This window comes from Chaetura pelagica, unplaced genomic scaffold (genome assembly GCF_000747805.2).
Source record: "Chaetura pelagica isolate M959 unplaced genomic scaffold, ChaPel_1.0 scaffold159, whole genome shotgun sequence".
Classification (NCBI taxonomy): domain Eukaryota; kingdom Metazoa; phylum Chordata; class Aves; order Apodiformes; family Apodidae; genus Chaetura; species Chaetura pelagica.
The window spans coordinates 3738001-3760925 of record NW_009954555.1 but is presented as its reverse complement, the minus strand read 5'-3'; the positions used below and the strand labels follow the sequence as shown (position 1 = coordinate 3760925).

Sequence of the window (22925 nt, the reverse complement as noted above, 5' to 3'; positions counted from 1 at the left end):
TAGACATTGGCAACTTTATTTTGTGATCTGGATTCCAAAATACTTTGTCCACAGTGAGTGTCCAGGCCATGTGTTGAATGGCTGAAACAGCCATGAAGGGGATTCATGTTATACTCCTCCTGGGTTGCCTTGAGACTCTCTGAAAGATTCTGGGAATCGTGCATGAAACTGATCTCTGCGTGTGATGCAGTACATTTTCAAGCTGGCACAAAGAAGGATTCTTTTAGGGTTTTCTGTGTAATTGTGTGGGAGAGCTGACATTTTGGATGTGCTTTGAAGGTAAACAGAGATGGCAGTCTCCACCTTTGTGCCTGTCTTCTATATAGGTCTGAAGGCAACAGGCATGATGTGTCTAACCTGTCACAGGCTGGGAATTACACTGCTGGAAGCTGGAGTAGCATAGACCAAAAGACCCTATTAAAATAAACTCAGTAATTTTCACCACATCAGTGACCAGAATTATGCCATTTAATTAAAATATGTCTAGACAAATAACCTAGGGGGAGAGAGGTGTTATCTGTAACAAGTGTTTGAGATTTCTGCACAGGGACCATACTAAGTACATTTATGAATAGCTTCTTTTCTCTCCCAAGTACCTGGAGTTTTGGGGTTCTGTAGCCACTGCTGGGTAATAGAGTTGTTTCTCATGTAACTAGATTGGTATTCATCTCTTTGCAAGCAGTTATTTTAACCTGTCTGTAAATATTTCCATGAAGTATTGATTAACACTTGTGGCTATTTTTTGACGTAGCTTTATTATTATAATGAGGTACTTTGAAGAGAGCAGGAAAGGAACATTTCACAGAGGAATGAGAGTTGATTCTTATCTTGACTGCTCTCAAGTGTGTTTAGCATTACTTGTTTGTGTTTTTGGCAGCTGACACTACCTATCATGGTTGTGGAACACCTTTATTGAAAATCAATTGAATACTTCTAATAAGAGGTCTGAAGTTGCTACCATATCCAGTGGTCACTAAAATGGTAGAAATAAGCTCATTTTACTTACAGTTGAGGAAAAATGCTCTACTTTCTAAGGCTTTATGTTGAAACCCGTTTCCTTCTTGTGTGCCGTTTTGGATGGGAGATAGCAAAGGGTGTATCTGTCTTCATTTCAATCCTGTTAGTGTGGGAAGCCCTTGGAACAATTTGTGGCAAAACGGTCTTAAGTGTGGCAGTCAGAGGAAGTACCAGAATCCCTGGTGTAATCCGTGGACTGGAATGAAGTTTGTGTAACTACCTTACTGCTCTTGACACTGCTGGAGCTGTTTGTGTTCAGACTAACTTGGATTTAGTACCTTGAAATGCTTCTTTGTCCATTTTCATATTAAGTAGATGAATTTCAAGTTTAACTGAGGCACCCACATTTCTGGCTGGAGGTCCAAGAACAGTGGCTGCAAAGTGATGCTTTTTGAATGTCGATGGATAAAAGTTAATGTTATCCCAAAATGTCCTCAGGGGTGATGTGAAATCTTGGGCATTTGTGGAGCTCTTGATGCTTCCCAAGTAGCTTTGGAAGGACTGGGAGCATAAGGATGCTAGAAGGATGTAGAGTCAGTTTGTGCTGAGAGAGGCTGTATCACCAAACTTTGCAGAAAACAGATTTTCTTGGTAGTATTTGGTAGGTGGAGTGGCCAGTAACTGTACAAGTTGTGCAGCCTCTCCAGCTGTTCATCCATGGGGCTGAGAGCTGTTGATGATCAGCTAAAAGCACCAGGAACTTTCCCTTTTGCTTCTCAGCTTCACAACCAGCTCAGAGGTGGCCCTTGGACCGTGTGTTAGAAACCACAAGATCCCCATGACCTGGCGTGTTGCTCTCCCAGCGCGAGGGCATGACCTGCCTTCAGCCTGCAGAGGCTTGGATTTTCAACAGGCTGCATCCCTGCCTTGACTTTGTGTGAATGTCATCCCTTAAGTGCTATTTTTAGCGTGGCCTGTTCTTGAGTTTTGAAGATAATTGCACCCTGGGGAAAGCAAAATCAGAGCCAGCTGTTTCAAATGGGCATTCCGCAACCAACCTGCTGCTGCCAGTAGCCTCTCCTTTATAGTGTTTTTCCTAGGTTGTTTTCAAGAACTATTTAATTTTATGGGGTCTTGTTAATATTTATTGTTTTGTAACTAACTCATGGGACTGGGAGTTGGAAATCTGCACTCGGGTCATAAGTATGCTGACCTGTCCCTTTGTACTGAGACTGCCTTGTCTTTATGGCAGAGATGTGCCTATCCCTTGGGACAGTTACAAGAACAGATTCATTAACACCTGTGAGATTGTAATATAGTCACATAAATAATTTACTAAATAATGAGGGGGGTAGAGGATAAAGGGAAATAATAAAAAAGACTGCAGACTGTCAGTGTGGCTAAAAGGCTTTGCTTGTTATGGACAGTTTGACCAGTTCTATTCCAAACCCTTTCCATGGGAATAGATGATATTGATGAAAACAAATGGTGAGGTCTTAGGACTCCCAGAGCCAACCATTTGCTTGGCTACTCTGTGCACATAATTAAAGAGTAACCTTTTTATTTCTAGATTGGCTAATTATGGTGTGGAGGATAACACTATGCACAATTGGGGCTATCAGTGACAAAAATAGACTGATTTCTGTAGACATTAACTTCTAATGCCATAAATGCTTGTATTTTAGTGGAATTTTCACATACTGAGCATCTGCACAACTGCTGAAATAATGTTAATTAGGAGTAGAGAAGTAAATTATATTCCCTATCTGCCATTGCTCTTGAACAGTCAGTCATAAATGTTTTAAAATACTTAATTGGAAGCCATTCCTCATGGATGTTACAAAGTGCTCTGTATTTGGTGACACTTTCCAGGTAATGGGTGGAAGTTCTGGCAGGGTCTGTAGCTGAGTACGAGTCAGGCTGTGCTGCACTTGACTGAAATGGAAGGATGAGACAGATCTGGGCTGGGAGCCCAAGTACCAGTTGGTTCAAAACACGTGGAACCTTTTAGTGTGAGTCACTGTGTCAGAGGGTTGCACTTGGTAATGCCTGATGGGCCTTTAATAGAGCCATGAGTGTGATACAGATGGCTGAACTGGATTGCTGCAGATCAGAATTCCCCTCACATGCTCCCCTTGTTCTTTTTGGATTCATGTGCAGGGGTCTTGCTTACACAGAACTCCAGATTCTCTAACCAAGTAATGAGGCTTTCTGCTGCTTGAATGTGTATCTGCTGTAGTTGTCAATGAACTTTTAGTTGTGAAGATCCCAGCATTTTCTTGTAGTGAGAGGGAGTGTCATAGGCCAGATGACCTCCTGAAGGTCATCCAGTGGGTTGGGGCTAGAGTGGAGCCTGAACAAATCTACTTGTCCTGCAGTCCCAACTCATTGCTATAAAAGGTGAAGCTTTATGTTTGAGATGAAGGGCAGAGTCAGGCTGATGCCCTCCCAGGGCATACAGCACTTCCAGCTTCATTCCTGTGCCTCAGCTTAGGCCAGTGGCTGGTGTAGGACCTGAATGCCAAAACTTTACCAGTATCCTGCAGTTCTCCTGAAAGATGATAAATTATCCCTACTGTTCTAGAAGGCTGGCGTGACAAACTGCTGGATGTGCCTCCAGGAATAAAGGTGGAGTGGAGAAAACAGGGAAGAGGCAGTTATGTGGGCAAAAGTGCTTAATGTGGTGATAAAGATCAGATGTGGCAGAGGATAACTGGTGTATAAACATACAAATGCATTAACTGTTAATTGCAGACAGAATCACTGAGTCTGTGTGTTTAGATTTTTGAAAGTGTTAAGAATAACACAAGGCAGAGTGGCAGCTGATTACATGCATGAAGAAGGAGACAGTGTTTCTTGATGCATTTGTCACCTGTGCAGGAAGAGGTCACTTCCCTAACACCCACTGCACATAGTTTCTTGCTACAATTTCTACAGAACCTGTGTGAGCTTCTGCAGATCACCCAGAGCTACAGCTCAGCTGTCCTGGCAGCAGAGCTCTCATGTGCATTGAAGCTGGACACCTTTTTTTGAAGGGCGTTTGGAGGAGGGTTTTGTTCCACAACTGGGTGAGTCATTCGTGTCATAATTGTGGGGAGTTCGTTCATACTCATTTTTGACAGGTTTAGGCAGGAGTTGGCATACAAAAGTGCATATATGGAAAAGCAAAGTATTGTCAGTGGTGTGTGTAGGGTTTACAAGCTGAAAAGGAGAATGCTGGTTCCACTCTGGCTCTGTGGGGTTTTGAGGAATGATGAGCTGCAGCCTTCCATACAGAAACACCAGAGCTCTGCCTCAGAACTGAACACCCATCCTGCTTGAAGCTCAGCAGGGTGCAGAAAAGATCTAAGGCTTTCCTGCATCACAGAAGGCTGCAGATCTTTTGTGTTGAGCAGAGCCCATCTATGCTGCATTCCATTATGGTGTTTATCTGCTTGGCAAAAAGGTTTTTCTTCTCCCCTCTTTCTTATTTCCATAATAAACATTATATCCTAGCCAAGCCTCACCTGTAAATTCAGAGGGTGGTTTTATTTTCAGTGATTTCTCTGAGTTGGAAGGGTGGCTAAGGGCTCTCTGTGTTGTGACCTCAGCTACAAAAAGCCTAAAATTTTAATTCTACATTAAAGATTCAAACTGAAATGTTAATCGGCTTCAGAAAGACTATTTTTAGAGCTGCAGCCTTGGATTCCAGTTGAGTACTTGCAATTTCCTGTGTGATGAGGAAGGTGAGAGATTTTTTTATCTTTCTGTGCATGTCAGCATGTTTGCTGCTGGCTTTGCCAGGTGCATTCTGCAGTTTAAACTGTCCTGAAAGGAACTGCATGTCTTTATTTTACTTGGGTTTTCCTAAGAATGTCTGTCCCCTGTCCCTTGCTTTTGTATTGTAGTAAACAGTCTGATCTTCAGAGGTGTTTATATTCTGCATGGAAGTTTGGCCTGAAGTTGCCAGGCAAAATGCAGGGGGTAGTTTGACAAGTCAGGATATTTTTCAGAAAGGGCTTCTTCCTGAAGAGCTTTAAAAATACTTGTTTGTGGCCAGTGAAGTCAGGAGAGTTTCTGTGCAGCAGCCCACTGGGGTGTAACACTCCTACTGCACTTCTGACTGCTAGTCCAGTGTGCAAATATCTATCAAACCACTTCAGAAGTTGGGAGCTTCCAAAGCAGAAATTGCTTCTGAGTGAGCTTAGAATCTGCCAAGGCAGTTAGCAGAGTCTCACTAATAGCTTCCCATAGTATTAACTCATTGCAGATGTGGATTTATGATTACTTATGGTTTTACTAATTTAAATAAGGATTATTACTTTTTTTTGAACTTCTGCTTCATAAGTAGAATTAAGTTGTCCAGAGAGGCTCTGGAACCTCCATCCTTGGAGATACTCAAAACTTGGCTGGGTGTGGCCTTGAGCAACCTAAACCTGCTGTGAGCAGGAAGTTGGACTAGGTGACCCTGGATTTGTCTTCCAGCCCACATGATTCTGTGAATCAAAGCTGAACATCTGAATAATCCCTTACCTGCCTCTGTGGGGACTGGAGTCCTTGAAGAAACGTGTAGAACAAATTACTTAATTACTTCGTCTTCTCTCTGAAGATCTCCATGTCAGTTGGAAAAAGTAATGAATGAAGCATCTCTCCTTCTCCCATCAGGAAAGGACAGTAATAAAGAGTTAAGGAAATACTTGATTGTGCTCACAGTGACATGAAGGGAATAATCTGGTGCTAAAGTAAATGAGGATGTGCACTTTGTGGTGTGGTACCCATTGACCTGGAATGAATCTGTAGGGGCCACACTTCTGCCTCAACCCCACATTTCCCATAGATGTGGCCTTGGAGGACTGGGCCTGCAACTGGTGAATCAAGGAAAGGAAAATTGCCTTGTTAACCTCATTTTTCTGAGTAGAAAGGAAAAATTAACTAGTTAATTCTAGAGATGAAGTCTTTCACAGGTGTGCATGATGCAATCGGAATGCAAGTGTGTGCAACACTATCAGCTTCACTGCTTAATATCCAATTGCTTCCATGCTTGTGGATCAGAGTCATTAAAGGTTTGTGGGGTGCACTTGATGTTCTTACTATGCAGTCAGCATGTACTCTGAGGCAGCAAACAGCTTGGCAGAGGGCTGAGGGTGAGGCTAAGCCTGAACAGTCCTTGGTCTGGGTGCTAAAATCCTCTTTGGAGGAAAAATGGAAGTCAGGATCCTGGTCAGGTAACCAGGAGTATAAACCTGTCATGGACACAGGTGAGGTGTGAAAGGTAGAACAAGACTGGGTCTGGTAAATGCACAAACACCTATTTGTGCAGAGTGGGGTGGTAGCAAAGTCAGAGGATCCAGACACAATTCCAGGAAGTGAGAGGAAGGAGGGGCTGTTACCAGCAGTGATTGTTTCATTTAGTAATTAGTTCTTAAGTCAAATAGCACAGAGGATGTGAGCGGCTGAGAGCTGTTCCCTCCTCCCCTTCCCCACACATCCACACCCTTTTTTGCACATACTCTTTTCAACATGAAGACTGGATTGGTGTGAGATCAGATCATGAGGAGCTTGCTGACAACCTAGGGCAGGTGCTTGGGGGTGTTCAAGAGCGTGGGGTCTGTTCCCTTGGGTGAGTTGTTCCCCTGTGTTCTTCTTTTACCTTCCTTTCACCTGGTAGATGCATTTGAAGGATGAACTAAAGATTCTAGTATCTTGTGTGCCAAGTTTTTTCTAGAGTACAGTGTAGAGGAAAAGTCTGCAAGTCTCTGTACATTGGAGAAAAACCTCTAGTTAAATCATTGGTGAGTGGGAGTCTCCCCTCAAAGGAAAGTCAAAGGAAAGTCATGTACAGCTGGAACACAGAGCAGTATGGGCTGGACCTGCTGCTGCAACCCAAGTTATCTGGAAACAACTGGTTTGTTCTGTTCCTGTTTGGTGTTCATTGAGTGGCAGCTTTGTAAATGGCTTTGTGAGTAGGTGTTCATTTGCTCTCATCTCTCTGACCCAGAGACCTGGGTTAAGCAGAGGTGGTGTGTGCTGGAATAGAGACTATGGGTGTTCCAACACTGTCAGCAGTTAGAGAGGCACATGTTGCCAGGAGGCAGGATGTGACCTAGGCAACAGGTCCCCTCTTCTGAAAGGAGGGTTTAGCTGTGAGAGCAGGGGTTGTGTTTCTTGGTATCAGATGATATTTGTTCTTATTATCAAACACCAAGTCTGCTAACTATTGTCTTTGGGAGCACTGATGTCACACCTGCACAGTGGACCACATCCAGTACCAACAGACTTTTCTCCACCTCAGCTGAAGGTCTCTGGCAGATCAAAGTCATCACCTTCCTTGCCATGCTAGCTCGGGTTGGGTCTAGTTGTGAACATGTTATTTAGGGCCTTATCCTCCCTGGTCGCAAGCTGCTGTGTTTGTTAGTCCCTAAGGGATAGTGTGTATTCCAGAAGCAGACCATGGCAGGGCTCTCCCTCTGCCCTTACTTCTGTGTTCTTGTTTGCAATACAAAGTTGGCTTCAGTCTGAAGCATATGGCTGCAACCATTCATACTCCTTTCTTGCCTTCTCTCCATTGCTTCCCTTTCCTGAGCACTGAAAGGAGCTGCCTCTTCACTACAAATAATGATTTGTAAAACAGTGATATTTGAAATTAGTGGCTGCTGCTGTCTTTGATGTTCTTGGCACTGTTGATTGCTACCCAAAGCAAGCTGGGAATTACAGTCTGTCATTCTCTTGCCTCATAGCTCAGGGCTATATTTAGTAGTTCAAGTTGCAACAGATCTGGAAGTTGTTCCCTTTAGCTGCAGCAAAGGCTGATGCTGTGACAGGGTGCTTGGTTTGTCAGGGGTGATTTCAACCTGCTCATGTCCACTGTGAGGGCAGCTCAGCCAGTCTGTGCAGCACTGCAGGGGGATCCTCACTGCCTCTGCAGGGGTCAATTTTAGAGAGACCCCCAAGCCTGTTCTCTGGAGACAACCTCACCATCAGTCCATTTTTATGGCTTCACTTTTGCCTAAATCTTAAAGCTTGGTGCAGAATTTCTGAGTATTATTTCTGGGATGTAGTGAGTGGCATTTCCTTATGGGGCATGGGGGGAGATACTGTCATTTAAAACATGCAGCTGCCAAGGTAAAATTATTGCAGCATCTTGATTTGCTGATCCTGCAGTTGGATCTTTGCTGAGTTGAGTGAGTGTTCCCTCCAGGACTTTATGAAACACAAAAGATAATGGTTGAATTCAAGTCAGTCTTTTGGGGCTGGAGTTCCGTGCGAACATCAAAATCCTGCGTCTTCACAGAGAGGCTGCAGCTCCAGAATTACAGGTCTGAGAGCTTCATTGACTTGTCAAGCACTTTGAAAGCACTGAGGATCTGTTTGTTTCAATGGAGTTTACTCTTAATTGTCTCTTTAGAGTCTAGCTATAAATTACTAAAAACTATAAGGAAATCTGTTTCCTGTTGCCAAAAGGTGAAGGGAGGACAAATTCATAAGGAGTTAAATGAATATTTTTCAAATGTTTTTCTTTCCAGTAGTAGGTCAAGGATGAATTCTGCCTAATATTGTCCCACTAGCTATTAACAATGCAAACAAATGTGGAGAAAGAAGTGTTCTTTTCCTCTTTCAGAAATGGATTAAAATACACAAATATTAGTGGTGGTGTTGTTTATTCCTAATTTTCCAAAAGTAAGATGGAAAGAAACTCCTTGTCCATTTGCTTTCCTCTCTTCTTCTCTAACCAGTTTTTTTCCACCTTTAATATGACACTGGATCATGCCTAGTCAGTTGCTTTGTGGCTCTTGTGGTTTTTTTTACACAGCAACAGGAAGACAAAAACATAAATAAAGGAAAATGTGGTTGTGAAACCACAAGTTCTTACTGAATTTGACTAGACTTCGTGTTGGCTTTTTTAAAGCTCTGAGATGGTCAAAAACAAATTGTCCCTGTTCCCCTGTGTAGGGATTGGAGACCAGAAATCTATTTCTGCTACAGCTCTGCTGTTGGGCTTGGTGTGAACATACCACCAGATCTCCTCTCCACCCAAGTTTAGACAGTTCCCACTCTGGGTGTTTGCACAACACCTTGTTCAGAAGGTTCCCAGTTTTGGTTGGAGCCCTTAGGTAACAAAAAGAATGTCTTGAGTATTGACATGAACACGTAGCAGTAAAGAGAAGTGTCTCCCAGGAGGTAGCAGAGGTGCTCTCATGGTCTCAGATCTCATACAGCCTTGGTTGCTGTTTGACCCAAAGCCACAACTGCACCTCTGCGTGCAGCTCATGTCAGCTCATTCCCTGGCAGGAGGAAAAGGACCGTTTGGAAACCATCTTGGAGTGAAAGCAGGGAGGTACAGGGAGCAGGAGAGGCTTGTGGCATGAGTGTGAAGAGAGCTTGAGTTCATGGGGAAGGTCAAGATGTTTGTCTGATGTACAGGAGAGCAGGGTTCAGTATGAAGCTTTTAGGGACATGGTTTAGTTGGCGTGGTGGTGGTGGGTTGATGGTTGGACTCGATGATCTTAGAGGTCTTTTCCAACCTTATGATTCTATGACTGACCACAGCTCTGTCAGTGCTGTGGGGGAAGGTGCTGTGTCTGCACCTCTGCGTGCAGCTCATGTCAGCTCATTCCCTGGCAGGAGGAAAAGGACCGTTTGGAAACCATCTTGGAGTGAAAGCAGGGAGGTACAGGGAGCAGGAGAGGCTTGTGGCATGAGTGTGAAGAGAGCTTGAGTTCATGGGGAAGGTCAAGATGTTTGTCTGATGTACAGGAGAGCAGGGTTCAGTATGAAGCTTTTAGGGACATGGTTTAGTTGGCGTGGTGGTGGTGGGTTGATGGTTGGACTCGATGATCTTAGAGGTCTTTTCCAACCTTATGATTCTATGACTGACCACAGCTCTGTCAGTGCTGTGGGGGAAGGTGCTGTGTTTTGGCTCCAAATCCTGTCAAGGAAATTGAGGTAATAGTCCTTTCTTTGCCAACAGAGTGGCCTTAGCTTGTCAGCAGTGATCTCTGACACAGAGACTGCACAGCACAGTGGGATTTTAATCACCATCAGATCTTTAAAAATTGTGAGCTGGGAGACTCTAAAGTGGGAAAAAAGCTTTTTGGCTCACCAGTTTGGGATGGTTGTCTGGAAAGGTGCTATTCTAGCCTTTCTTTTTACTTGCTTCCTCTGTTCTGACAGTCACATATTCTTTAAACACACAAGACTTGTTGATGCCAACATTTTAGTAAAAATTTGTGTTTTTACTGGACCACTATCTCTTCTGATCTGATGTCATTTCAGACTCTTGATTTCCTTCCTGTTGTTTTGTTTGTTTGTTTTCCAGGGTGGTAAAGGAGGAGATTTCAGATGACAATGCAAAGCTGCCCTGCTTCAATGGAAGAGTGGTGTCCTGGGTATGTTGGCTCATCTGTCTGTCTGTGCATGGCATTTGATACAGTGGGCACAGGAAGCCAAGGTTTAGTTTTTCATGATATCTGTAACATCCTGTTATTCAGTAATCTGTTTGAAAAATTAGAGCAAAGTCCACAAAGATGTACAGGGCTGAAAAGGGAGTTTAAACATGAAACTTTTAATGCTTAGTAACATTTTGTGTCATCTTTTCTTTCCCGCTGTTGTCTCTCTGCCTACTTGCCTTCACAAAGAAGGGAAGATCCCCATGTGTTGTGCTCCACAGAGCAGTAAATTGGTTGCCAAAAGGAGTTTTCATTCTCTAGAAGAAAATCCCTGGCATTAGAGAATAAAATTAATGTTTAACCAACCAACCAACTGTGGTCTTTGAGACCTGATGGTCCACCTAGAGCACTGTGGGAGATGGCCCAGGGTTTGTTCCTAATGAGGTTGTTGGAACTGAACATCTGGTGGTGTTAACTTCTCCAATTCATGGCTGAACACACGTGCTGGTGGCCACTGCTGTGGTGTGAGGTCCTTACTCTTTGAGGGGCTGGAGCTGGCTGGAGGGCCTCCATGCTGCTGAACATGCTGCTTTCAGGATACGCTGGAGCTGTGCGTGCTGGTGGTGCTGTTACTGTCTTCAGTCCCAGGAACACTGTTGGCTACAGCGTGAGGTTCTGACAGTATAGGAAGAGATTGTACAAAAAGGGATTTCATGTGTGAGTAACAAGCTGAAGAGAGCATCCCCAAAGCTGCAGATACAAAAGGCTCTGAAGATGGCATTTGCGTTGCCATAGCGTGAGAGCAGTGTCTCTTTTAAAAGCAAAGGGATGGAAATGAATAGTGGCTCTTATCAGGAGAACAAATAAATCCTGAGAACCCTTTTCCTCCTCCTCAGTCTGTAATACACTGTATTTGCTCCTCAGTGTAATTTCTTCCATATTGCTGAACTGATAAATATTAATTGAAACACCAGGCTGATGTGCAGATGGCTTTCTGCATCCCTGGGCTGGATCTCCCCTTCCCAGTGCACTCAGGAGCGTGGCAGTGTTTATTTTTATCTATGCAAAAGAGTGTGTCATTTGCACTGCTGATTCAACACACCCACGATTCATTCTGATCTTGCACACACTATTCAGGAGCTTCTGTGCAGCAAAATGTGACTCAGGTTGTTCCAACCACGGCCAGTGTTCTTGGAGTTTAGGCACAAACAACCCCCCACCCCAAACGATTCCACATGAATAAGGATGCGGATTATTTAATCCCCCTTTGCATCCCAATCCTTTAACCTCTTCCTCCTTCCCTCTCCCAACCAAAAACCCAAGGGCTTTTGATGTCAAGTTGAGAGCTGAATTATTTTCCCAGCTTCATAAATAACATGAAAATATATGCCTTTTCTGTCTTCCAGCTGAAAAACAGAATATCAAGAACAGTAAGATCAGAATAAGAATATATGCAAGTACACAGACAAGTTAAATGCTGCATTTTAATTCTGTGGCTGTTGCTATTGTAATTTCAGAGAAATTTTACAGTTTCCAAAATGCATTTTAAGAATGCCTTCAATTTCTTGTGATTCCTGTCCCAGCATAGGTGACTGGCTGCTTTCTCACGTGGAAGAATGCTGAATCCTTGCTCCAAGGATTTGTACCTTGTTTCAGAACTTCCCACCAATTCCTGTATGTTACATGACAGTTTTCCTTGGAAGCTGCAGCCAGGATCAATGTCTCTGCTCCTTGCTATCTCCTTGTGCTGTGCACTGCACACATGCATGGGAGGGACATGGTTGCTGATCCAGAAACCTTAATCTTGTGTTTTCTTTGTATGTCACAAGTTTTTGATTTTTCCACATTATGGGTGGGAACTGAGTCACTTAAGTTTTTTATGTGGATTTTTTCTCTCCCTTCAAGGTCATGTAGGAAGTCTTCTGCAGCTGGCAGCAGATGTCTCATGGCCTGGTTACTTCATCTTAAAATCTTCCTTCTTGCCAGTTTTTTGAGTGTATGAGCAAGCTTAAGTTGAAGGTGGCTTCTTAAAAAATGTAACATTGTATTTTCTCCTTCTTGCAATGTGAACTATTCTGTGAATGGATTCACTGGTTTTTTCTGGAGCTTTTCTGACCCTTGCATTGTCTGCTTCAATGAAATTTCTCATCTACCTTTAATAGACCATATAAAGACAAACTTGGTTTTCCCATCTCAGAACACAATCCCTCCTTCACTTGCTGTATCATTTTTTTTAAGGAGAAAAATGAGTTCAATTTGCTTTTCTTCCTTGGGTGAAATAACATTAGTTCAGTGATAAACAGATCGTTTTTATTTTTAATTCCAGCCCAGGAGTTTAACACTTGAGAATCAGTTCAGTCTGAGTCAGTAGCCAAGTCTCTACTCATGAGAATGGTGTTTTTGCAAAGATCTTAAAAGCAAAATGTAGATGCATGGCTTAAAAGAATTGTTTCAGAGGTTTAGTAGAGCTGTTTCTTCCTTTCCCACCATCAGCTTGTTTCCAAATTTCTAGGCAGATCCTGCCAGTTTGGGTCCAGTTTATGGCTGCATTCTCAGGGCTCTGGTGCACCTTTTGCAGATGGTGTTGACAAGGGCTGCTCACTCTGCTGAACGATCAGCTGCAACATCTGCGTCTGACCTGCATTACAAATTGCAAATTACTTTTTCCACACTAACACCCATAGAATTGCAGTGCTTATCTGCCTCTATTTGCTGCTAATTACTGGAGGAGTTTTAGGTAAATCTTACTGTAAAGTTAATTGTTCACAGTTTTGAACCCTTTAATACCTTATTCACTGAACTTGACAGATAATTGCATATATATATTTCAGTGCTAGCAGAGTTGGTCTTTGCCTTTTGGAAGAACTCTCTTTTTGGGCTGGGCTGTTTCCTTTTCTGGATTTTAACATGCTGGGCCTGAGCTTTCTTTGTCTCCCATGTGTGTGCATCAGCTGGTAGCAGGCAGCTTGGGGTTCTTCCACAAAACCACCTGTCATGATTATGTTCCTCACTGTGCATCACTGGTACTGGGGGCTGTGTGTGTTTCACATCAAGATGACATCTTTAAAATGGGAACATTAGGAGCACAACAGTCTGGGTTCACTTTCTCTTCCTCCACACCTCTTCTCTTCACTGATGCAGTGGCTACTTTGAAGTTTCCATGATGACTGACATTTAGAAAGTTGAGATTTCAATCTTTTTTAATAATATTTGAATCCTTCTGTTTGTCCTAGGTGGGAACTTTGATCTTGGTGTCAAATGCAGGACTGATTTCCATAGGGGAAAGTGTTCTGGGGAGGATCTGCAAGTCTTTAGTTGTCACATAACTTTTTGCTACCCTGGGTGCTCTGGGTACAGCTAGATTAGAATCAAATTAGAATCACTGCTCCTAATTAACTATTTAAACTTCCTCCCCACCCCTCCCATGTCCTCTTTGTCTTTCTCCTCTGCATCTTAGATCTCCTCCTTTTGATTTTGGCTTGTTGTTGTTTTTTTCTTTTTAATTGGGTTTTGTTTTGAGGTTTTTTTAAGGACTAAATAATTTGGGAAAGAAGGTTGCCACTTACTAGATGCCTTTTCAGTGGTTGACATTTAGGTTTTTTTCAGCAATATAGAGAGTCACATGAATTGTGTGGCAGAGTTCATCTAGTAAATGCATTTACACAAACACATCTGCAGAAAGTAGCTGATACACGTGCATATTTTGCTAACATAAACACACTGATAAAACCTAGGATACAATTTTTCTCAGGGGATAATTTGGTTTTAAGTTTTCCAAGAGCTGCTCACCTGAGGGAAATTATTCCTGCATTTTTGGGTTTTTTTTCAGGTTCAGGTCCTTACTGGGCAATTTGGAAAAACAGCTTGTACAGAAGAGACTATGTTACCTTCAAGCTTTTTGCAAAAGCTTAAACTGGTTTTCTGTTCTCTTTGCGTGGTCCAGGGACAGGATCCCAGTGGAAGCTGGAAATGTGGAAAGAATTGGCTTCTGGTTGCTGCCAGATGGGAGCCAGCTGAGGGGCTGTGCCAGCAGTTTGCACAAAGTGGGCTGGCTGTTATCTGTGTTTTTTAGGAAGGCTTTGCAACATCTGGGAACAATTCCCTGCCTGGCTGCTGGGAATGTGCACCATTTCCTATTGGCTGGCAGTGATGTCACAGCCTCTGGGAGTCTGCCTCTTTTTTTTTCCTGTATTATCTGGGTGCCAACAGATAATACTTGTCCTGTTTGTGCATAAGCCTTTTAGACACCATGTTTGCAATTGCAATTAGAATTGTTGGGTAGAACCATTTAGTCTTCTACCCTACAAGGCAACCCAGGAGCTTCAGGATTGTTAATTGATCTTCATCAAAGTGCTTTGTTGCCTTTCAGCACAGAACTGATGCAGTGAATGAAAATCCACTAAGGCAGGGTTGGTTTTTTATTTCTTGTGTATCAAATTAGCTGATTTCAGGGCCTATTTCTTCATCTCACGGATTATATACACTCTCATTCATCTGCTGATAGACTGAATGATTACACAGGAGAAAAGAGAGAGCTGTGCATGAAATCTGACCCAAAGTGAAGAGGGTATTAACATGATATTGCAATGTAGAGCTTCTTCCATCACCTTCAGAGCTTGTAAAGAAGGCAGGTGGGATCAGGAAAAATATTCCTATGCTTTAAGGTACCTGACTAAGTTATTAGGGAAGGATTTGAGTCCTACTGTAGGAGAATGAATTCCTCTTAAGGAGCAGCTGAGGCTGGAGTGTGAGGATCTCTGTGGGAGAGAGAAGCAGCAAACAGGTTGCCATGAAGGATGGGGGACTTGGAGGAAAAATGAATGGACATGCTGAGTGAGGCAGCTTCAGAGCTCTATGATCTGATGATGATCTCTTTGCTAAAATAATGCTGGGTAGTTCTGGTCTGATATGCTCAGAAATTTTTGTATTGAAAGGTGCTGTCTTGTTTCTAACTGTGATCAGCATCAGGTGGAGCAAAGGCCTGTCAGGAAATCTTGCTCCCTTAGCCATGTGGTAGGAGAACTGGCTGTCATTTGCGGAGCATGGATGCACTCAACCTAGATCCCTGCATTGCTCTGATGTACACAGGGACCTGTTTTGAGCTGTTTAAGCTCTCAGAAAAGCAGTCAGCAACCTGCTGGAAAAATCTGGAAGTGGGAGACATGGAAATAGGATTATAGGAGTGCAGATCATTTTTTTTCTTTCGTGTTCTTACTCCACATGTTCTCCAAGAGACAGGTAATCAATCCTCTGCTTAGGGAGAACTTGCTGCAAAGTGACTGTTGGTGAAAATGAATTTGTTTCACAGCTTATGAGGAGGAACTTGCAGCTAGCACAGCAGAGCAGGGAGCAGCAGTTCTCTCTGCCCACACGTGAAGCCAAGGGATTTTGCTTCTGCTCAGCAGCACTACTGAGATGATCTGCCACCTCTGTCAATACATGGGTTTGCTTCATGATGGGCTCTGCAGGGCCCAGACTTCTTACTCCAGGAGCAGGGGAATACTAAAGAACAAACACCCGGAAATAGGGAAAGGGTTTGTCTTGTTGGCTCATCTCTCTTCTCACATCAAGCACATCTTTGAGACAGGTGTTGCCATCAGCAGAAATGCTTGAAGAAGAAACATGTTTTTGTGCTTTCAAAGAACTCAGGCCAGGTGCTTGCTTGTGTAGCTCCATACAACTGAGAATGTGAGGGTGAGTGGGATATAGAGATCTTGCCTACACCCAGTTTCTTTTTTTTTTTTTTTTCTCCCCTGCTTTTTACCCCTTATTTTGATTTTGTTAGTGAAAGGACTTGCACAGAGATTCCTCAGGGGATGAGCCAGGCTCAGAGAGATTCTTGCATCTCCATAATGCCAACATGCTTTCTAAACCTCTCCCATTAACTTCCCCACCTGAAAGAAAGAAACCTTAATTATCAAGTTATTAGTAAACCTCATGTTGTATTTTTCCCTTCAGTGTTTCCTCTGCTGCACTTGCTTTGGTGATAAGAGAGTTTGAATAATGCAGCTGACTCCATGTGGTGCTTGGAGAACTGTTTTGTCTTCAGGCAGTTCCTTTTTTGACAGCGTGTGTGTATTTGGCTTCTCTTATCCATGGTAAATGCTCTTAGGAGGAGTAAACTGCATCCTGAACACCCACCCTCTCATATCCTGTTTCCTCTTTTTCTCCATCCCCTTCTTTAATAGCTAGCATCTATCTCATTATTATATTAGAATTAGTCCTTGATAAATTAACCAGTTATACTTGGAATCTCTTATAGAGGGCTAGTTCTTCCACAGCTAAAGCCAGAGGGCAGCTGAGACCTTGTTGCCTCTTTGTGATATTTAATAATCTGTATTGTTATTTGAGCATTTATTTAAAGATCTTACATTGTTTGAAGAGACTCAGCAAAGTGATTAGATGTCTCAGGGGCTTGGTAATAGGATATAAACCTTTTAACCTTTATGTCACAAGGTCAAGTCTAACTTCTGTTGGCAGCAGCCAGAAGGTGGTGTGTGTGGTCAGTGGGCTCTTCACATTTCTGGCTCATTTTTACCTTCCTTTATAGCAAGAAAAGTATGGAACTAGATTAGGATGTGCAAAGTCTGAATTTGCTTTCAAGAGTGCTGTAAACCTCCTGATCAATCTCAGTCATGCAAAATCAGTAGCATCCTGCCTTTCTGGGTTAGGAAACTGAGGCACAGATGCTGATTTTCCTAGACTTACTCAATTGTTGGTAGAGAAAGGGACCACTCTGGTTCCTGGGTGTACACTTCAGCCAGGAGCTTTTTCCAGCACTAGTAAGACTTAAACCTTCCATGGCATGACTGGAAAATGACTTTTTCTATCAGCACCTCTGCCTTAAGGGGACAGTAAGAGATAAAATAGGCACACCTGAGACACAAGAGTGATGAACGTCAGGAATCTGGTCCTCCTCCTGAAGCGGAGATTTGGTGATGATGGCAGCAACTGTGAGATTTGGTGACAGATTGTGATTTTCTGGGGGGTCAAGGATCCTTGTATAAAAAGTTTACACCATGTTTGGGGTGTCCCACTGTCAGTTTTCAGCTTTTGCTTCTTATTTTTGTCATGGCAAAAGCACACTGAGCGTGCAGCCTCCCGGTGTGCGTGCAGTCTGCAAGGACTGCTGGCAGCCTGGGAAACTCTCTAAGGACAAGTCACAAGGAGAACTGCCCTCTCTGCCTGGTGTGCTAGTTTCTTCTGAGATGCGAAAACGTTCGTGGGGCTTGCAGGAATGTTGTGCATATCCCAGCTGATGATGTTTCCACGCTCAGATTGAATGTGACCCGATTGTAGGGAAGTTTGGCAGGGATCCACGCAAGCGGGCACTAAGCGCTGCCTTTCCTATGGCTTCCCTGGGATCTCTCAGAGTATTTAGCAAAGCTGTCTGAGTGGAGAGACCTGTGCAAGTGTCTAATTTTCTGTTTTCTGTTGGCAGCTGGTCCTGGCTGAAGGCTCCCACTCTGACACAGGCTCCCAGTGCACCGAGAGCCACACGGACCTTCCACCACCCATCGAGAGAACAGGCGGCATCGGCGACTCCCGCCCTCCGTCCTTCCAGTAAGAGCACATTGTCTCTTTTTTATATATATACATTTTAAACAAAAAAAAATAAAATGCAATTCCTCTCTGTTTCTTCCCCACACTTCTTCCTGCAAACCTGCTATTTGTTGTTAGAAAAAAGACTATACTTATGAGAACTGAGGAATTAAAGAGGGAGAGGGGAAGAAAAAACCCGTTATTGTTCCAATGAAATGTATATCCCATATATCTCGTTTTGAAACTCACTGTGGAAGAGTAAAGTAGAGAGGGAGCCCAAAATGCTTTTCATAGTGTATGGATGACAATCTTTTATTACTACAGTGTGTGTGATTATGTGGTGGGCAGAGCCAGCAGTGATATCAAGAGCAAAAATTTACGTGAGGACTAATGCCTCCTCCGTGTGCACCCAGGCTACCAGCTCGAGCTGGGTATGACCAGACTGGGAGTCATCTCAGTTAATAGTAGCCTTATTCCTTCCTGTTAGGTGTGCAGAGCCAATGTCTATCCTCTGAAAACCTTCATTTTCAGGGAGGCCCTCTGAATCTCCAGAGAGGATTTCAAACAGGACTTGGCTCTACCTGTGATCTTAGTGTGTTTGGAGAATGGAACGTGGTGTGGATTTGCTTGCTGTCGAGTGTTGCCAGTGCTTTCTGTGATACCTGGTGCCTGGAAGAGCCCCTGATGCTGTCTTTTACAGATAGATGTTTTCTAGAGAATACAAGAAATCTTAGGAAGCCCTAACCCGGCCCGGCTGTGTGTTTACCAAGGGCTTTAGTGCCCTCGTGTGTTCATAAATTGCTTTACGTTGGCTGGGAGAGGCCTGTCAGTGCAGTCACGTGGGTGCAAATAGAACTAGTTCTTTGTCTTCCTCACCTATACCTGTGTGTGATAGCTGCAAGGTCAAACTTCATTGAGAAACAATTCCTACATGGTGATGAGACACAAGTCTGTGTGTCTCCACTCACTGCGTGTACTCAGGTGGTGGGATCTAAGCTGAGCTCTGCTCGGGCACCTCCTGGCTGCCCTGGTGGGCTGCAGGTCCTCTCTGGGGCTTCTTGCCATCAGTCAGCACACTGCTGCGAGTGATGGCATCTTCCTTTGACAAAGCCAATGTGGGAATCCTTCAGAAAGTTCTCTTTCTTGGGGTGTTGGTGTGGTGATCCTGCAATAGTGTGTTCAGTGCCATTTCTGCACAGTCTCCTTGAATAGTATTTCCATTGAATGGGTCAGTAGTGCAACCCTGTAACTGTCACAACTCTAACTTCAGTTTTGCAGTATACTCACATCTCACCTCCCCTTCTGGAAGGGTGACTGACCTTCTTGGTTCCTAAATCCCTGAGATTTTGTTTTTAATGCTGTTCAGACTACCAGAGATCTGTCATCTCCTGTCTCCTTTTTCAGTGTCGATTGGGGCCTTATAATAAATATACAAAAAGCCCCATCTGAGCAAGGTGTTGTATAATTGTACAAACAGGAATGTTGCTGGACAGCAAAGAGCACAAGAAACAGATGAAGCAGCCAGGTCAGCAGGCAATCCCACCTGTCAGGGTTTAAACCCTTGAGCTGCCATTCGTATACAGCTCTGAGGTATGTGCACTGAAAATGGGTTTGAATTTAAATGGCCCAGCAATGAGAGAGGGAACAGGCCAAGTGTGAGGTTCCTTTTGCACCTTATTTCTTAGGTTGTAAACCAAATTTTGTGGGCGGGTTTAGCCTGGGAAGTGATGTGCAGATGGGCAGTGTCAGCAGTCACTAGATGGTGCTGCCGAGATGTTTGAGAGCCTCCGGGTGACCTGAGCAAACTGCCACCTCCTTCCCTTTTCAGTTGTACTGGGCTGAAACACGAAAGAGAAACATACTTGTGACAACAGTTCCAGACCCACTTGCCTTTTGGTAGCTTCATTAGCGCTTAAAATGTGCAGGCAAATGTTTTCTGGAATAACAACCCGGATTTCCTCATTGGTGGGCATGTCAGTACATTTCATGAAGGCAGAGAAAGTGTGTGGGTGTGTGGAAGGCTTTTCAGCAGTCCTCTTAAATGTAACACTATACAGATGTGCTCACACATGCACCAGCTCTGGGTCTGGCTTCAAAAGCCCCTGGGACCACTTGATTAGGTCATTGGTAGTTTAATTCCCACTGCTTTGTTTAGTCATGAAAGCCAGGCTGGTTTATATGAACAGAGAAATGACCCTTCCTCAGGGCTTGGAAATACAAAAGTGTGGAGTTGTCATTGCTGTTTGTTTAGATTCAACCAAAAAAGTGGCCATAAACTATAGAGATAAATTCGCTGCTGCTTCTTTGAAACCTTTTGCTCTGGCTAACTGTAGTAGCAAGAAGGTGGCTCTCAGTAGAGCCCTCACAACTGCAGACTGGAAGAAATCTGGGCACTCAGATCATCATCAAGGTCCCACACTTTTGGAAGAAATCTGGGCACTCAGATCATCATCAAAGTCCTTCTGCACTTTGCCTGAAGCTCACTTGCTCATAATGATCCTTCACTGGGACTTACTAGATAAATATTGTGCTGGCATATCTGTGTAGCTTTCAGGCCATTGAGAACATAAGGAAAGGACCTGGGGTCTGTGCATTTCACAGACACAGTTATTTTGAGCTTTGCTATGATTTGCAAGACTTCAACCTTCAAGGTCAGAGCTGGACATGGGAAGTGGCCACAGTGAGCTGAAGCTTCTGCCCCTTGGATGTCAGCATGTTGTGCACCTGGGTTGGGTTATTGTCAGGAAAACAGATCAGTTTGGGGTGAGCAAGGACTTAAGAAAGTGAGCTGAAACACCGGGTTTGGTTTTTAAAAAAATGATGCATTTATCAGGATATTGTAGAGAGCTGAAAAAGCTCAATTCACAGGCTTGAGAATAAGCCCCTGATGGAGGATGTCATCTGTTGGCATTACTGGAGGAGCTCATACATACGGTGTATGTCTTGGGTCTGTCATCTTCAGAATAAGCATGGGATGATTCAAGAGATGCACAGGAACTTGGGGTGTTTTGCAGGCTGAGATCAGCATCAGAGTCCATAAGGTTTTTTTTCTTCCAAAAACCAGTGTCATCTGCTTGCTCTTGTGGTTGGCAGTGCTGCTGCAAAGTTGTGATCTTAAAGCCCTCATGCTGGGACTGTGCTGAAAGCCAAAGTCCTTTGCAAGTGTGCTAGCAGCTAAAGCTGCCTTGGGTCATCCCAGTGCATGCTGAAATGATCCTTTTTCTTAGCCCATCAGGAGGCTTTTTTTTTCCCCTGTGGAAATGTTCATTCAACAGCCTCATGGCAGCTCGTTCAGTGCAGTCTGGGGCAGCTTGCAGTGCTACAGCAAGACTGCAGCTTGTCTGCAGGGTATTTAAAAAAAAAAAAAAAAGAAAAAAAAGAAGAGAGAGATGACTCCACTGTTTCTTCCTCTCTTCTAACAGCCCCAATGCTGCCAGCAGCCGTGCTACACCAAACTTGCAGCTTCTCCGCAGGGTATTTAAAAAAAAAAAAAGAAAAAAAAGAAGAGAGAGATGACTCCACTGTTTCTTCCTCTCTTCTAACAGCCCCAATGCTGCCAGCAGCCGGGATGGCCTGGACAATGAGACAGGAACAGAGTCAGTCATTAGTCACCGGCGAGACAGACACCGACGGAGAAACAGAGAAGGACATGAGGATGGTGAGTCCTGTTCTATTTCACCCCCTTTTCATTTAAAAAGCACAATTTTTCTGATCATCTTTCCACATAACAACTAGGTGTGCCTGACTGCAGGAGAGAAGTGTGTCTGCATTCCTGTGTGTTTCAGGGACTGTTATTATTTTAATTATTTTAATTTGATGATCGCTTTGAAGCTCAGCATTTTCTAAGGGGTTTGGACAACCTGCAGTCAAGTGGCAGGGGGGTTTTTTTTGATGATTTACAGAACTTTCTGTAGTATTAGAAAATGATTTGTTTGGAGAGGCATAATGACACCCAGTGCTGAGCTCCATACTGTCAAGGAGAGGTTGCCTCTGTTATTCAAGTTAGCTCATTGAAAAGGAGAACACACTGTTTGCTGCCTGGTGTTGGGAGCTTGCAGTGTAGACAATCTCAGAGTCTTTAGTATTTTAACATTGCAAGATGTGAGCCAAAATCCTCTGAAATAATTTCTGTTGATTTCTCTATGCTTGGATCAGCAGTAGTATTTTAAGCTGGTATAACTACAACACATGGGCTCTGAAGATCTTTTTTCTTTTTATACATAAGTGCACCCAAAGTACACACATGAACTACAGAACTTCATCTCTTGCCTCTAGTCTGTACATCAAAGTAAGCTTGATTTTTTTCATTTGTTGCCAGACAAGAATTTCCAGGCTTAGTGAAGAATTAATCAGTGCCACCCATTGAGTTTAAAATGGTCCAGAGTATGGAATACTTGGGCCCAAGAGATGCCATGACAGGCTTTATTGACAGCTCCACCCACTAAAGTATTTGCCTCCAGTTAGAAAACCAGAAGTCATATATATATTCTGTGGGTTAGAAGCAGGTGTCTTTCTTTTCATTTAGCCCTTCCAACTTGTAATTGACTCAGAGTGAATGAAAATTACACAGTGGGTGGAGCAGAGAGCTGTCTTTGCATGATCCTGACTGCAGATTCCTTTGGGAAATCACAGAAAGAGGCAGAATCTTCTAACAGTGTTTTGTTAGAAACTTGTTACAGGAAGAATGATAAAAGGTGATTTGTTTTTAACATTAGTTTAATTCCAATACATGTTTTGGCACAGACATGAGCTGGTAGCAGAAGAGCTGGTTGTTACACAGTTGGGTGTAAAATGGGGGAACAGCCATAGGAAAAGAGGGACAAGGGTGGAGGAAGGGCAGCAAGGTTGTGACACCTGGTTCACAGCTATTTCAAGGGCAGAAGCTGTGTGCTCTCTTGTCATTATGAAATAGTGGCAAATCCTCCTTTCCCTGAAGAAAGAAGGATAGACAGTTAAAGTGTTTGATCTTGTCCTGTAGAGACTTGTTTAAATAATACCCAAATTACAGCTCTAGTAGTTCACAAAGAGGCAGGAGGAGGGATCTTCATTGGCACACTGTGT

The 22925-nt window shown here is 43.5% G+C and overlaps 1 protein-coding gene across 1 annotated transcript in view; it reads left to right on the top strand.

Annotated features, from left to right (window-relative positions):
* Positions 1–6184: 6184 nt before the first annotated feature.
* DVL1 (dishevelled segment polarity protein 1) overlaps positions 6185–22925 on the top strand; it is a 63902-nt gene continuing 47161 nt past the window's right edge. The window contains exons 1-5 of the mRNA XM_010005270.1: positions 6185–6194; positions 6463–6556; positions 10253–10322; positions 17764–17885; positions 21410–21522. Coding sequence (XP_010003572.1) covers positions 6185–6194; positions 6463–6556; positions 10253–10322; positions 17764–17885; positions 21410–21522 — 409 coding nt within the window. The remainder of the gene's footprint in view (positions 6195–6462; positions 6557–10252; positions 10323–17763; positions 17886–21409; positions 21523–22925) is intronic.